Raw genomic sequence first — 17,679 nt, 5'->3', positions numbered from 1 at the left:
TAGCAAAACCTTATTGCGATCTCCACCTTGGTGGGGGTTTTTACAATTTCCAGGCCGGCGAAACGCAGGACATCCGGATTAGCCCCATGTTTGTTTTTCACATGTTCAATTAATCGCAGAGAACCTTTTCCAGTTACAATTGATCTATGGTGTTCCCGGAATCTAGTGATTAAAGGGCGGATAATTTTCCCGATCTAAAAGAAAAGACATGGACAAAAAATGATGTACACCATGTATTTGCTCCGACAATAAATAAAATCACGAACGGTATGCGTTATGGAACCTATGCGCAACGGATTTGATGTTAGATGAAGGTGACAATAATTACAGTTACCGCATTTATGGTTTCCTTTAGGTCGGGACAATTCTAACCAATTTTGACTTTCAGATAGCAGTCTATTGTGGACCAGGATATCTCCGATATTTCTGGTGCGTTTGTACGCAAATTGTGGTTTTAACGACGTGAGTTTAGACAGATCCCTGTCTTTTTGTAACACATGCCAGTTTTTTCTGATCGCAGAATAAATTGCATTATCCATCTCGCTATGCGTAAACGCGAAAGTGAATACGTGGTGTACATCATTTTTTGTCCATGTCTTTTATATCGGGAAAACTATCCGCCCTTTAATCACTAGATTCCGGGAACACCATAGATCAATTGTAACTGGAAAAGGTTCCCTGCGATTAATTGAACATGTGAAAAACAAACATGGGGCTAATCCGGATGTCCTGCGTTTCGCCGGCCTGGAAATTGTAAAAACCCCCCACCAAGGTGGAGATCGCAATAAGGTTTTGCTACAACATGAAGCCAGGTGGATCCTGGATACTAATGCCCAAGGCCCCATCGGGCTCAATGATAAACTTGATATGGCGGTTTTTTTTACAAAATGAATTTTTTTTTATAAAATGATTTTTTATAAAATGATTTTTTCTGATAGTAATACATGTACAGCCTATAGATATTGTTAAATTACTGACATCATGCCTTTGTACGCATTTCTATATGCAAATTGAACATTTTTTAACTCTTCACATAATTGTATGTTCTGCTCACGTGATTGTCCATTCCCTTAAAAGGAAGTGACATATGTGTATTTTGCACCTGGACCCGTTGAAGCGCCTTGCGCGAAACGGCCATAGTCCTTACCGGTTCCCCGCACCCTCTCCTGTTCACGTCCTGCCGCCTCTCCATATGTACCTGATTGCTGTTCGTAGCAAATAAAGGACTTCATCACAACATCTCCAGGGGTGAGTGCCATACTTTCTTTTCTGATATACCGTCAGTGAAGCCTTGGGTCCTCTGTGGATTTTTCTGTGAGCACCACCCCGAGCTGTTTTTTCTGGACAGTATTGCAGCCGACGCTGCCGCCGCTGTTCCACACACCTGTGAAGAGTTGTGGTTCTAGTGCCGCACGGCTACCATTCTTTGGTTTGGTTCTGGTTGCTACTATATGTTACGTGCTGAGCACAGAAGGAAGCAAGTCAGGTGAAAGCAAGCGGCAATTGGCAGAATGGAAACTTCTGATGAAATAATGATTGATTCGGACTCTAACACACCAGCGGAGCTAGGTTTAATGGCAGGCAGAGAGGGTGCGGTGGAATTCTTTATGGATTGTAACCATAAAGAAGAACTAGAAATGATAAGTACAAAGACTTTGGATTCAAGAATTCATATGTTGGCTGAAAAAGAAATTAGACTGTATTGGACAATAAAATCATTAAAGTCATATGTGGATTGTCACCGGGTCCCTAGAGGATTGCGAGTATACAAAGATATTTCACAATTTATGGAAGATGCGTTTTTTAAGGATGCATGGGAGCAGATTCACCTTGAATGCTCACAAAAACTGCTCTTACTAGTAATATCACAAAATGAAAAAGAGTATAGTAAGTTGTGTGAGCTGCTGGAGAAAGCAAAAAAGGAATTATCCACGAGAGTGGCAGAACCACATTTTAAATCTTTCCTTAAAAAATTAGAGAAAAAACTTATAATAATCCAAATGGACACGAAACAAAAGAAAAAAGAAAAGTTTCTAAGGGACAAAAACGACTTTGACATGGGGCAAGTCTTCTCCTGGAATAAAAACAAAAGAAGATTTTTTTCAAAAAACCGCCCCGGAAAAAACTTTAATAATAAAAAAAGAGCAATGAAAGATGGATGGATCACAGATTCTGATTCAAGTGGACTAGAGGATCAGGGGGAGGATCGTGACCCTGCAATTGTGACAACCGCAACTTCAGCATCTAAAACCGTCCCTTTAGGAGAAGAACCCGGCGAGGGGGCCGCAAACGTAATAAAACAAAAGAAACGCAAGCAGGTGTCCTGGAGGAAGTGAATACCGCAGGCGACAAACTCCGAATTGTTAATTTGTCCAATAAAGTTTTGTCAGCAGACCAAGAACGAGTTTTGTCGCTGGGGTTGAATTTCTGTTTGCCTGAACGCTTTAATTTAACTAATTTTAAAATAGACCTGTTTAAAAGTGTGAGGAAAATTCATTTACATAAACAATTTGTCAACAAAGATTCGACTCCCCCAGGGACGGCTGTACCTACAACGGAAAAACCAGCTGCGATAGGAAATTTAGGCTTTATGGCTTTCCCGCCTGCGGAAACAAACGAAATTGACGATATCTGTTTACTAGCAAGTTTAAATGAGGGAACGGATGAGGAGGATCAACAAAGGAAGCAAGATTGTGTTCCAATTTCGATCGAACCGTTTAGGGGGGGAATTCGTTCCAGCTATATGCCCGTGGTTTCCCCTGGAAATTCAATTGACTTGTTCCATGATTTAGTCTTGAAAGATGTTGAGGCGATCATATATAAAGAACCTAGAAAGAACTTAACTTTAAATGAAGAAAAAGCCCTATGGGAAATGCAACGGTGGAAGGACGTGGTTATAAGAAAAGCAGATAAGGGGGGGAATATTGTTATCTTGGATAAAAATTACTATATAGCTGAAGCTTTATCACAACTTAATGATAAATCAACATACTTACCATTAGATAGCAATCCGACGATTAAATTTAGAGAAAAACTACGCGTATTGTTGAATAAATTTGTGGTAAATGGAGCTCTATCTAAAAAAAGAGCCAAAAAACTTTTACCAGAATATCCAAAAATACCACATTGGTATAGCCTCCCAAAAATACATAAAAACGCCACGCACCCCCCAGGACGTCCCATAATCTCAGGGAACGAGTCCCTAACAGAGCCATTATCTCAATTTTTAGATTGGCTTTTAAAACCACTTTTAAAGAAGATTCCATCTTTTGTGAAGGACTCTGGAGATTTCCTGTCAGCTCTGAAAATCATAGACTGGCAACCTGGGTTTTCCCTTGCCTCCATAGACGTCGTTAGTCTATACACCCGTATTCCACATAATAAAGGCTTGGAGGCCATCAAGAGGATTCTAAGCAATACGGAAAAAGATCCCAACTTTATTGCTTTTGTCATAGAAAGTCTGGATTTTGTACTATCGCATAATGCGTTTAAATTCATGGACAGATGGTTTTTGCAATGTACCGGTACGGCCATGGGTATGCCAGTCGCATGCGTTTTTGCGAATTTATTTCTCGCTGCGTTCGAGGAAGAGTATATCACATCGATTGCCAATCCGTTTTTGAGACACATGAAATTTTATGTACGATTTGCGGATGACATTTTTATAATCTGGGACGGTTCTAAAAGCGAGTTTGATAATTTTCTAGCGCACATTAATAGCGTGAATAAAGAAAATATGCAATTCACGTCCACTTTCGGTGAAAACCAGTTAGATTTTCTCGACGTTAAAATTAATGTCTCCGATGGCGAATTAATCACCCGGGTACATAAAAAACCTACTGCAACAAATAACATGCTTCACTTTAATAGTGCGCACCCCATTCGAACGAAAAAATGTATTCCGTACAGTCAAATGGTTCGGTATAGAAAAATCAATAATAATGATTTAATTTTTAAAGAGCAGCTTACCGAGCTCAAGTCAGGATTTCTGAAAAGAGAGTATCCTCTCACCATTTTAACGGAAGCGGAACACAGGGTTAATAAATTGTCGCAAGGTGCACTCCTAAAGACTCGTAAAAAAATTAAACGATCATCACAAAAAGAACAAAGATTCACTTTCGCGTTTACGCATAGCGAGATGGATAATGCAATTTATTCTGCGATCAGAAAAAACTGGCATGTGTTACAAAAAGACAGGGATCTGTCTAAACTCACGTAGTTAAAACCACAATTTGCGTACAAACGCACCAGAAATATCGGAGATATCCTGGTCCACAATAGACTGCTATCTGAAAGTCAAAATTGGTTAGAATTGTCCCGACCTAAAGGAAACCATAAATGCGGTAACTGTAATTATTGTCACCTTCATCTAACATCAAATCCGTTGCGCATAGGTTCCATAACGCATACCGTTCGTGATTTTATTTATTGTCGGAGCAAATACGTGGTGTACATCATTTTTTGTCCATGTCTTTTCTTTTAGATCGGGAAAACTATCCGCCCTTTAATCACTAGATTCCGGGAACACCATAGATCAATTGTAACTGGAAAAGGTTCCCTGCGATTAATTGAACATGTGAAAAACAAACATGGGGCTAATCTGGATGTCCTGCGTTTCGCCGGCCTGGAAATTGTAAAAACCCCCCACCAAGGTGGAGATCGCAATAAGGTTTTGCTACAACATGAAGCCAGGTGGATCCTGGATACTAATGCCTAAGGCCCCATCGGGCTCAATGATAAACTTGATATGGCGGTTTTTTTATAAAATGAATTTTTTTTATAAAATGATTTTTTATAAAATGATTTTTTCTGATAGTAATACATGTACAGCCTATAGATATTGTTAAATTACTGACATCATGCCTTTGTACGCATTTCTATATGCAAATTGAACATTTTTTAACTCTTCACACAATTGTATGTTCTGCTCATGTGATTGTCCATTCCCTTAAAAGGAAGTGACATATGTGTATTTTGCACCCGGACCTATTGAAGCGTCTTGCGCGAAACGGCCGTAGTCCTTACCGGTTCCCCGCACCCTCTCCTGTTCACGTCCTGCCGCCTCTCCATATGTACCTGATTGCTGTTCGTAGCAAATAAAGGACTTCATCACAGCATCTCCAGGGGTGAGTGCCATACTTTCTTTTCTGATATACCAACAATATACATACTTGTCGGGGTCGTCACGACAATACCCTTCATCCACCAGTCATTCCAAATCAGATTAAGAGCATGTTGGTACCGGATAAGAATGAGTCAGACACAATGCTGGTTCAAACTCATTGCATGCTCGTGTGTAACGTCACAGCAACAACTGAACTTTATTTCCTGAAACACAACACTATATGACCTATTGGGGGAAGGTGTGCAGAGGGCGGGGTTAGGCGGGGTTTAAGCAATGTATCTAGTATTCAGTCCTTCTGGTTGGCTCTGACATCATATGATGGATCCTCCTTCCTCCACGTCACTTTAAGTTTCCATTTCTCCAGGAACGATACTTTAGCTTCAGAAACGAAAGTAAATTCTTGGCAAGAACAAAAACTAAGGTGTCACGTTAAGTTTCGATTTCCAGAGAAATGATACTTGGCTTCTGGAATGGGAAACTTGTTTCTTCAACAGAGTGAATCTGGGGCAAAGGTGAATACTGGCAGCCATGTTAAATACAATTACATATGCATTAGCAAGCGAAGGGGAAAAACTTATTGTTTCACAGCATAAGAATATATAAAAGTACAAAAGTGTATAAAGATATATATTTTCACCTTGACAATCCCCCCTAAACACTAAGTTTTTCCCTAAAAAGAAAGATCCTTCGAGACTGTCCATGTGATAGGGAAAGGGGAGGTGGATTTCTTCATCCAGACACCTCAGAAGCTCTCCCCTTGCGAGAGGCCTCCAGGCAGCTGAACCCTTCACTAGCTTCAAATGGAGTTCTCCCGCTGTCCCTAAACTAAATCTCTTAGCATCATCTGAGAATAAGGGGTTTTGTCTAACTTCTTGAGGGGGACGTACTTGGGGATCTCCCCTGGATCAGTGCCATCATACTCTGGTGAGTCTACTTCTTGGTTGAGGAAGGTGCCAGTCGGAGTTGCCTCAATGATAACCTTTTTATACAGGGGAATAACACAACAGAGAATTATCGATCCAACTACAAGAAGAGCAATCAGTACTAGACAAGCTTGTTGAAGGAATCCTTTGAGCCCACCCAACCAACCGGAAAAGAAAGATGTGTCTACTCCAGCATTAAATTTTAATTCTGCTGCTAACCCATTTATCTTTTTAAGGGCTATCATGGTCTTTCCATTTACCCCAGAGTTCTGAGGGATATAGGTACAACACTCCTCTCCCACCATCCCACAGACTCCTCCTTTCTCAGCTAAGATCATATCAAGGGCTAGTCGGTTTTGGAGGGTCATTCTAGTGTTAGGGCCCAATTCCTCAACTATACCCTGGAAAGCATCACAGATAAAATTGACAAACCTTTGTTCACTGTAATATATGTAATTGATCCAATCAACATTTTTATTAATCTGCACTTGTGGATTAAAGAAACAAAGCTAGCATAGATCTGGTTCTGGGCTTTAAATTGGTCAGGCACCCCCCTTGGCACTCCAATGCCATCGACATATACTAATGGATCTTCTTCATAACTCATGTGGAGCTGATCGAGACTTCTCCTCCGTCTGGTATATTCATCAGGTGTCTCTGGATCCCAAGGTAAAATCTTGAACTTCTTGGCTAGTTTAACAAGGGTGCATTGACCTGTCCAGGCATTAGGCAACCTAGGACGGAGCTTACCATCTCCACATAACCAATAAATATCGTACATATACTGTGTATGATTAACTAGCAAGTCAGTATCTAGGGAACTGTTCTCTTTGCAGAAACCTGTCTCGAAGACCCCTACTGGTGTACCTGTAGTGTCGTGGGAATTATAGCAGGTATAATTGTCAGCTAACACAGTTATGCCTCCTGGGACCTTTAGTTTGGGTTCTTCATGAATTAGTGGAACATAATCTGAGCAATCAGTGGGCTTTAGACCCTTCAACAGATTCATAACACAGGCAGTGGTATTGTCATCAGGAAAAAAAAACAATGCATGTGTGTATAGATGTGTATTCACTGCAGCACAAGCAATACATCCTACAGAGATATTCTGGACTCGTACATTGTATCTTACCCATTCTAACCATAAATTTCTCCTTAGGGCTGTTTGTGTTTCTATGGAGAAAACTTCTAACACATATATAATACTGGATGATTCCCTCTACCACTCGTTGAGTTTCGGGGCACTTGACTACATTGCAGAAATCAAATCACCAGATATTTATCGGGGCCGTTAGATTTACCCAGAGAACAGTGGCACCGGAATTCTTATTTACAATAGGGGCCGGAAAGGTAGGGGCGAAGATGGCCCCCAGCCTCAGGACCAAAAACAACAGCAACATTTTCCTTCGATCACCACTGTGACTAAGCGCTGGTTCGGTCTCTTTTGCAGTGTGAAGCGTAGATCCAGGTGCTCTTTTCTTCAAGTTTTACTGACATAGCTTTTCACGACCATAAAACCACCAGGCTTCAAATTGTGACCAATATCGGTTTCTGCTGAATCTGGAAGGGAAAAAGAAACTAAAACATGGGTGTTAGCAACATTTTTACTAAGCTGAATAACATATTGAACAGCACGGTAAGTTTCTTTTGACAACTACTGAGACTGAAAATTTGCAACTGATAACCTAGCACCAAACAATATCTCATATGGGGACAGGCCATGTTTTGCCTTAGGGGTAGTACGAACGTGTAAGAGCCCTGGCCATGGAGCCGTAGTCTCCTGCATCATTTCGGTCAATTGTCCCTTCAGCGTGCCGTTCAGCCTCTTAACTTTCCCACTGGATTGTGGAGAGTATGGAGGGCTACAGTGGATCCAAGCATTGTCAGAACCTCCTGATACACATGAGAAGAAAAGGCCGGGCCTTGGTCACTTTCAGCAACTTCTGGAACACCATATCTGCATATAACTTCCATCACCAGTTTCTTTGCTGTGGTCTTTGCAGTCACGTTGGTAACGGGGAATGCTTCTGGCCAACTGGAGAACATGTCGACAACCACCAGACAATATTCATATCTTCCAGACTTAGGCAACGTGATGTGGTCCACCTGGAGCTTTTGGAAAGGATAGTCGGGCTTAGCAAGGTGCTTCGGGGTTACACGTTGAAGTTGACCGGGATTGCAGGTCTGACAGATACCTCGATGTGCGGGCCCATGCGCCCACGTGGCAATAGCAGGGTACATCTGCTTAGGGAGACACACAAGTTGGTCCTTTTTCCAGCGACCATTGTCCATACGTGCTCCATCAGCTTCCACTGCTTCACTTCTTCCTTTGGAGATATTCTCTGCATCGTCATTAAGCGGTATTGCGGGGTCCGGCAGAAAACCTCAGTCTGTCGTAGATCATCAGGTTCCTGTAGAGTCAGTGTTTCTTGTAACTGTTTACGCTGAGAGCGTGTGGTCACCATAGCTGGTATGGTCTGTTCAACGGGCAGAAGAGCAGCGGCTTTTGCTTGCATATCCGCAAAGGCGGTACCACCAGTCTGTGGACTGTTCCATAGTACCATGCTCCTTAACTTTGATAATGGCCACCTGAGTAGGTAATTCGATTGAGTCCATAAGGGTTTTAACAGCTTCAGCATTCTTCACTGAGTCCCGGCGGTAGTAACAAACCCTCGATTGGCCCATAGGGCTCCGAAATCATGAGCAATACCAAATACATACTGTGAGTCCGTGTATATTAGCCCGCCTGTCTTTGGCCAGAACACATGCAGTAGACAGATCCTGAAGTTCTGCTTCTTGTCCTGACAGGGAGTGCAGCTCCGGGCACTACAGTATCTTCCGTAGTAACAGCGTATCCAGTGTGGAATCTGCCAAAATCATCAGCATATCTTGAACAGTCTTTCAGGGCCTTATAGAGAGGTAGCATTATGCGGGATGTGTCCGGTATCCACTGACAACAATAAGTACATAGTCCAAGGAAACGTTGGAGTTCAGTCACATCCTTTGTAGCTGACGGCTATTTTTCTTTCTTCTGTGAGGTGTCTGGCACTCTGAAGGAGACAGTGACCCAAAAATATCACTTGACCAAGGCAGAACCGAAGTTTCGAGGCCGAAACCCGACAGTTCAGATCTGCCAGATCAATGGCTTCCTGCTCTGTCTGTGCACACAACAAAAAAAACAAAAAAATTACCCACATACTGAAGCAGCGTGACATAAGGATATTCTAACTGCCAGGGTTAACGACACTATCCCCCCTATTTTTTTTTTTTTTTACAAACTGATTGGGAAAGGGCATGTAAGATACACATCTCATTATACTCATCTACATAGGGGTTATATAACGTAAGGACCATCTGACCAACATCTTGGCTTACCAACTCTCTAGGTCTGCTCAGGTGCACTTATACGTCCATCATATGGTCTTTGTCTGTATAATGGGAAAGGTTTGTTCTCAGGGTCAGCCAATTATTTTAGCGTAGCTAGCTAGTCAGAGGGCTTCCAGGGATAATACTCCTGTATCTGTCTTACACTACCTGATGTGGTTGGTTCTCTGGTGGTGGGGGTGACTAGATGACCGGTTGGGGGTGACATGTCATGCTGGTCTACAGCTCCTTCCCAAAAGGATTACTGTCAGCTTACTCCCAAAGTTAATGTCCTCACTAACCACAATCCTGTGTCAGCTTCTTATATCACTACATGTGATCTTATCTGGACAGGATTCAGCGTAATTCACTTAGGTTGGGTTGCAGCACAGATTATACAAGCATTTCTCCAGTCTGGGTTTGTCTGACCGCAATGTTTACAAGTCCATCTGTCTTGTCTTGGTCTGAGAATTAACATGGCGAGGGAGATTTCCAGACACAGGGTTAAAATGGATATTGGAATATGAGACTAGATTTGTGTAAGGAAGGGGGGCTGGAGCTGAAATCTGTTTCTTGGGCTACTGATAAGGAAGCGAGCTGCGAGCTGTGTCCTTGCAGCTGTGGCGGGGGGGAGGGGGACTAGAGAGCGAATAAAGATCGCTGCAGCTGCTGATACAGAATGGGTTAAGTTCTTCTGGACTCAGCGCGTACTGAACCAAGGACAGAATATACACAACTCCATATTCTTCAGCACAGCTGGCCCCCCTTTCTCTGGCCCGCAGCACAAAGAGGAGAGATCGGAAACAATTCGCGCAGGGGTTCACCCCTCCCATCAGCTATAAACACAGAGATAAGAATTTACAGCATTCCTCAACACAAAAGAAGAAAAACAACAACGCAGCTATTTGACTCCCCCCTCCCATCGGGTGTCTCGGAAAACCACACAGAGTAGCGGAATACAGCAATTCTCAGACTTAATTCATTTCTACAAATCCTTCACACAACTCATATACCAAAACACCTTAGAAAAACTAATGATTGAGATATTTTATAGCCAAACACGGGCTCTGCATCCTCTCATCCTCCCTCTCCATCAACCTCTTTCTTTAAACCTCGCACAACTCGCAGATGAGCTTGCACTTGTTCTAACAGTCCTTCATCTTTCAACATTCTTAACTGCCTTCTTGCCCTCCCGTGACTCTACTATTGTCTTGACTTCTACAGCATCCTCACTTAACTCGTGGGGCACGGACTTCTACTGCTATAAGAGACGCAACATGACTCACAGAATACTACGCCCTTCTGCAGCAGGCCGCTGACAGCGACAGCAACACTTGTGTCCTAAGCACGGAGCCTCACGTTCGACGTGCTATGAATAAAGAGCCTCGCGCTCAATATTTTTCCCTAACCTGAACACCAGTGATTACAGTCTGCCCTGTCACGATATTCTAAACATTGGGAGGCGGTCTCCTAGTGAGACCCCTCCACTGAGATTCTGGTGGTCCCCCCACTTGGGACGTCTTAATTACCAATGTGATTCTGGTGGTCCCCCCACTTGGGACGTCTTAATTACCAATATGATTCTGGTGGTCCCCCCACTTGGGACGTCTTAATTACCAATGTGATTCTGGTGGTCCCCCCACTTGGGACGTCTTAATTACCAATGTGATTCTGGTGGTCCCCCCACTTGGGACGTCTTAATTACCAACGTGTACAATATCACAGAGGCTGCGTCTCCTATCCCTTTCTCTCAGCCGCCCCCAATCCACAACTTCTTCAATCTTTCACTCTATCACTACTAGACAATAGTCACGGGTAGGGTGGTTGAATGGAGTACAATGACCGGTGGAGGAGGTGTGGTGTACACGAGGACGCGCAGAGTGCGACGTCTCTCAGTTGCTGGTTCGATGCGTGGCACGGGAACGCGCTCGGTCTCACCACTCGACCAGTCACTCCCCAGACCCAAGGAGACCACAGACTAACCAATAATGGCTGAAACACTAGCAAGTGTGACACATACATAGTATGTGTTCTCCACTTACCGTGTTTGGAGGGTGATCAGTCCTCGAGGTCAGCCACTACGGGTGTCGTCCACGGACGTCCAGGCATGGGTCCAGGGGGTCTCGGATCGCCGGCCACGCCCCACGTTGGTTGCGCCAAATTGTCGGGGTCGTCACGACAATACCCTTCATCCACCAGTCATTCCAAATCAGATTAAGAGCATGTTGGTACCGGATAAGAATGAGTCAGACACAATGCTGGTTCAAACTCATTGCATGCTCGTGTGTAACGTCACAGCAACAACTGAACTTTATTTCCTGATACACAACACTATATGACCTATTGGGGGAAGGTGTGCAGAGGGCGGGGTTAGGCGGGGTTTAAGCAATGTATCTAGTATTCAGTCCTTCTGGTTGGCTCTGACATCATATGATGGATCCTCCTTCCTCCACGTCACTAAGTTTCCATTTCTCCAGGAACGATACTTTAGCTTCAGAAACGAAAGTAGATTCTTGGCAAGAACAAAAACTAAGGCGTCATGTTAAGTTTCGATTTCCAGAGAAATGATACTTGGCTTCTGGAATGGGAAACTTGTTTTTCAACAGAGTGAATCTGGGGCAAAGGTGAATACTGGCAGCCATGTTAAATACAATTACATATGCATTAGCAAGCGAAGGGGAAAAACTTATTGTTTCACAGCATAAGAATATATAAAAGTACAAAAGTGTATAAAGATATATATTTTCACCTTGACAATACCTTCCGTAGATCTGTAACGTCCCACGTTGTAAATCCATCTGAAGGGGTTAATTTTTTTTACAGCCAGGAGCTCTGCTATAATGCAGCTATGCTCCTGGCTGTAAAACCCCAGCGAATGAAGGTAACTACAGGTCATTGACCTGGTTTCCATATATGCAACTATATGGCCAACTACATATCATTCCAGAGATTCCCCATTAAACAATTAACAAATGTCCCCCTGGTTCTGCAGCTTCTCCCACATTATCAGAGGTCCCCTCACACACAGCCTCATCAGAAAAATCAATATGGGCACTGGGGAGGATTCCAATCAGCATGGCGGTGCTCCTTTCTTGCAGTGGAGCAGCCTCATTGTGCGACCCACTGGCAGGGCTGGGAGCCAGACCAGAGTTTAGATGGCTTCCCCTGGTTGTAGGCATCCTGGCACACTGCTCCAGGCACACCACTATGTCTAGACGCTTAGCATTCCCGTCACTGTGGCAGGGCCCGCTGTGGCGCCATTTTGGGTCGCAGTTCCCGCCTGGGCCGCCGCTTGCTTCTGGCTCCTGTCCTGCCATATCATGCCGCAGTTTGGTCCTCTCCAGCTTGCTTCAGACAAGCAGATTTTCCTCCAGTGTTGCACCCAGTACAGGAGCTCAAAATCCCCCGGTAAGAGGGATAAAAGTCCAGATACTGGCGAAGCTACTCATCGTGTACACCCTGCTACATGCCCAGCCATGCCCCCCTCCCCCTTTAATAAAGAATATTTTTTAGGCCGGGATCAAACATGCGAGAAACACGTCCGAGTCTCGCATGTGAAATCCAAGCTGTGGCGCCGGCACTTGGGAGCGGAGCGGACGGCCGCATAGCAACACATGGAGCCGCACGCTCCGCTCCCAAGTGCCGGCGCCACAGCTTGGATTTCACATGCGAGACTCAGACGTGTTTCTCACATGTGTGATCCCGGCCTAATACTTACTATTTCATCCCTCTGTATAATATTTATTACATGATGGTGTTTGCATTTTTGCTTCCTCTACAGGTCTTATTTTTGGGTTTAATCAATGGTATTATTAATTCACATTGTTTATTAACAATTTGATAATTGTTGTCATATTTTTTTCTTCCAGAAACACGTCACTGGGTAGTGTGGATCGGTGCAGTACTTCTGGTGATGATCCTTATAGTTATATGTTGCTATTGGACAAGAAGAATGAACAGAACAATGGAGCCAACAATATATCTAGCACAGCTGCAACCCCTAGAAGGAGACGATCAATAATATAGTAACCAGTAGGTTAGGGGGGCCCATTGTCAATCGCTAAAGCACTTTCCTACCATCAGTTAGATTACTCGTTGGGGACATGAGCTGTTAAACGTCATCGCTCGTGAGTACTGGTGGATTGTTAGAAATAGTTATGTACTTTATGTGATGAGCTGTTGGAAATGAGAGGGGTCATATACAAATTTTGCCCAGAGGACTCTGCTGTCTGTGTCCTTCTGTGTATGAAGGGTAATGGGGCTGATTCCTGACAGATATCCTGTATGAATGTTCACAGCAAAAGCTGTGTTTTTCTTGGATGCAGTCCTGGTTGTAGTCTAATATGTATAGGGGCCTTAAAGGGAATCTGCCACCTGATTTTTGCCACCTAATCTGAGAGCAGCATAATGTAGAGAAAGAGACCATGATTCCAGGAATGTGCCACGAGGCTGCTTCTTGTGGTTTTGGCACAATCACTGATTTATCAGCAGGAGATTATCACTAGAGAACCTGTAAATATACTTCCATGTAGGCTTCCATATTCATGAGTTTTATAGAAGCTTATCCCCACCACCAATGGCAGTTTTCAAACTATGCTCAGTGGTGTGGGCAAGGTTATACAGAGCTCCACATTCAGAAGAGCACTGCTAGATCTGCAGCAGATAAAAAAGGGATTTTATCAAAACTACAGCAAACATCCTAGTAAGTGATACATCACTGGGATTATTGTCTCTGCTCTACATAATGTTGCTCTCAGGAAGGACAACAAACAGGATGTGACAGATTCCTTTAAAAAGATTACATGTTGATTACCTCCAATTCTGACTGCTACAACAAGGTGTCAGATGTCACAGCTTCTGTTCCTGCATGGATGTACTGTGACAAGGATAGAGAGACAAAGTCTGTTAAATATTTATAAGGCATAATAAAAAAGTGGTTTTGTAAGTATAAAATACATACATACCTACAGTCATGGCCAAAAGTTTTGAGAATGACACCAAAATTATATTTTCACATGATCTGCTGCCCTCTGGTTTTTAATAGTGTTTGTCTGATGTTTATATCACATACAGAAATATAATTGCAATCATGAGTACCAATAGGTTATATTGACAGTTAGAATGAGTTAATGCAGCAAGTCAATATTTGCAGTGTTGACCCTTCTTCTTCAAGACCTCTGCAATTCTCCCTGGCATGCTCTCAATCAACTTCTGGACCAAATCCTGACTGATAGCAGTCCATTCTTGCATAATCAATGCTTGCATTTTGCCAGAATTTGTTGTTTTTTGTTTGTCCACCCGTCTCTTGATGATTGACCACAAGTTCTCAATGGGATTAAGATCTGGGGAGTTTCCAGGCCATGGACCCAAAATCTCTATGTTTTGTTCCATGAGCCATTTAGTTATATCACCTTTGCTTTATGGCAAGGTGCTCCATCATGCTGGAAAAGGTATTGTTGGGCGCCAAACTGCTCTTGGACGGATGGGAGAAGTTGCTCTTGGAGGACATTCTGGTACCATTCTTTATTCATGGCTGTGTTTTTAGGCAAGACTGTGAGTGAGCCAATTCCCTTGGCTGAGAAGCAACCCCACACATGAATGGTTTCAGGATGCTTTACAGTTGGCATGAGACAAGACTGGTGGTAGCGCTCACCTCTTCTTCTCCGAATAAGCTGTTTTCCAGATGTCCCAAACAATCGAAAAGGGGATTCAGAGAAAATGACTTTGCCCCAGTCCTCAGCAGTCCACTCCCTGTACCTTTTGCAGAATGTCAGTCGGTCCCTGATGTTTTTTCTGGAGAGAAGTGGCTTCTTTGCTGCCCTCCTTGAAACCAGGCCTTGCTCAAAGAGTCTCTGCCTCACAGTGCGTGCAGAAGCACTCATACCAGCCTGCTGCCATTCCTGAGCAAGCTCGGCACTGCTGGTAGTCCGATCCCGCAGCTGAAGCAGTTTTAAGATACGGTCCTGGCGCTTGCTGGTCTTTCTTAGGCGCCCTAGAGCCTTTTTGACAACAATGGAAGCTCTCTCCTTGAAGTTCGTGATGATGCGATAGATTGTTGACTGAGGTGCAATCTTTGTAGCTGCGATACTCTTCCGTTAGGCCATTTTTGTGCAGTGCAATGATGGCTGCACGTGTTACTTTAGAGATAACCATGGTTAACTGAAGAGAAACAATGATACCAAGCACCAGCCTCCTTTTAAAGTGTCCAGTGATGTCATTCTTACTTAATCATGACTGATTGATCGCCAGCCCTGTCCTCATCAACACCCACACCTGTGTTAATGGATCAATCACTAAAACGATGTTAGCTGCTCCTTTTAAGGCAGGACTGCAATGATATTGAAATATGTTTTGGGGGTTAAAGTTCATTTTCTGGGCAAATATTGACTTTGCAAGTACAGTAATTGCTGTTAAGCTGATCACTCTGACATTCAGGAGTATATGCAAATTGCCATTAGAAAAAATGAAGCAGTAGACTTTGGAAGAATTAATATTTGTCTCATTCTCAAAACTTTTGGCCATGACTGTATATTTTAAAACTACTGATAAAATATGATGTGGGGGCACCACAGAAAATGTAAAACTGGGATCCAACCCTGACCTTAGAGTAAATACATATACACAAAAAACAGAGAAACAGCAAAGGCCAAAAAATTGGGGATCACCAGGCAGCAAAGGTTTAAACAGCAAACACAGCTTTTATTAAGGTATAACACGAGACAAACATGTTAAAAACATTTAAAAAACATAATGAACAATTGCCTAAGATAGGGCATATGCCTGTATATACGTAAAACAGGGGACGAAAAAAAAAATATATATGCAAGTATTCCTCCAAGTCCTATATGAACAGCATAAGTACTGAAATATGCATTAAATATATATATAGACACCTGTGAATCACATAGGATCTAAGTAGGACCGAGGTGGGTGGATGCTTGCAAAGAGGCAGCTCATAAAAGGGCCCATAATAGATCTATACACACTAGGAACCTGAAATAAGGTATGCAAAATGGTAGCACTCAAAACAAGGATATATGCGGCATGAGGCTATATATACCTATAACCCATATTCTATGGATGGTACAATAACCAAGGAGCCCTAAAGAAGGCACCACTCAAATGCACAGAATCAGGCATAGAGCTGCATGTTATGAATAGTAAAGCTCCACAAGTAATGCGGTATAAGGTAAACCAAAATGGCCCTAGAAGTAAAATACAGGGACATACCAAAGCATGCACACATAAACCTGCTCAAAAAGAGCCAACTGTCTAGTTGCAGAGCATACCCCCCAAACGTACCCCTAAAAGAGAAACCTTGTTGGTAATATAACCATAATAGGTGACAGGCATACAAAAAAGCGAATACCCTACGCATGTCGCCACTACGGTGGCTTCATCAGGGGTGTGATTATCGCTACCACAGCCCGTGTATAAATACCTTTAATGTTGATGTAAAAATCGCCTCAGCTGTGTACCCTTTCCTGGGCATGGCAGAGCTAAATAGGACCTGTGGAATCCATAAACCATGTGGAAAGCAGAGTGTCCACTGCGCAGGCGCCGGCGTGCTACAACAGGAAACGCCCAGCGCCTAGCAACAAAGAGTATACACCAATACCGCCTGCATAGTGACGCCAGCTTCCTGTGATGGCGTCTCATACTCAGCCGCTATAGCGGTGCTAAGCGCCAAGGTACACACCGACTACTGCGCAGGTGCCGGCGACCCGAAACCGGAAGCGCCAAGCACCTAGCAACAGACCCTGTGCACCAATGTCTCCTGCAAAGCTGCATGCGATGGCGTCCCATACACAGCAGCTGCGACAGTACAGAGCGCCGCTTAATCCAGACCCAGTAATGACCGGCTCTAAGCAACCAATTGAGGATGCGAGGCCTCAGTCACCAGAGGAAAGGATCTGTTTTGCAGGCGCCGGCATGTAAGACCCGGAACTAGCCGGTGCCTAGCAACATAGGATGCCTACATATCACTGCACATACAAACACGGAAATCAAGCGACTGCACAGTGACAATTCAAGGGCTGAGGGCCAGCATATAACGGCACCCAAATACATAGGAATGAAACTATGCCTATGTGCCAACATGTACCCGGCTACATTTTTTTATATCAAATGCACCCATATCATAAACCCAGCACCTAAATAAAATAAACCCTTTAATGAACAACAGAAATATACATACAGTGGAAGGTAGAGAGTATATAGACATATCTGCCAGCTTTAATATGGTCACATGATTCTAATGTAGTACAA

The 17,679-nt window shown here is 43.4% G+C and overlaps 1 protein-coding gene across 6 annotated transcripts in view; it reads left to right on the top strand.

The window, feature by feature from the left end:
- HHLA2 (HHLA2 member of B7 family) overlaps positions 1 to 16,116 on the top strand; it is a 236,207-nt gene extending 220,091 nt beyond the window's left edge. For 5 of the 6 annotated variants that reach the window (XM_069757767.1, XM_069757763.1, XM_069757762.1 and 2 more), the window contains one exon: positions 13,281 to 16,114. In XM_069757767.1, coding sequence (XP_069613868.1) covers positions 13,281 to 13,432 — 152 coding nt within the window. In that variant the 3' untranslated portion in view covers positions 13,433 to 16,114. Of the gene's footprint in view, positions 1 to 13,280 lie in introns of all 6 variants that reach the window. The other variant, XM_069757768.1, reaches the window with a different exon arrangement.
- Positions 16,117 to 17,679: the final 1,563 nt, after the last annotated feature.

Source organism: Ranitomeya imitator, chromosome 3 (genome assembly GCF_032444005.1).
Source record: "Ranitomeya imitator isolate aRanImi1 chromosome 3, aRanImi1.pri, whole genome shotgun sequence".
NCBI classification, from domain to species: Eukaryota; Metazoa; Chordata; class Amphibia; order Anura; family Dendrobatidae; genus Ranitomeya; species Ranitomeya imitator.
Note: the sequence above shows the minus strand (reverse complement) of the source record. Positions and strands in the feature narration are given on the sequence as shown.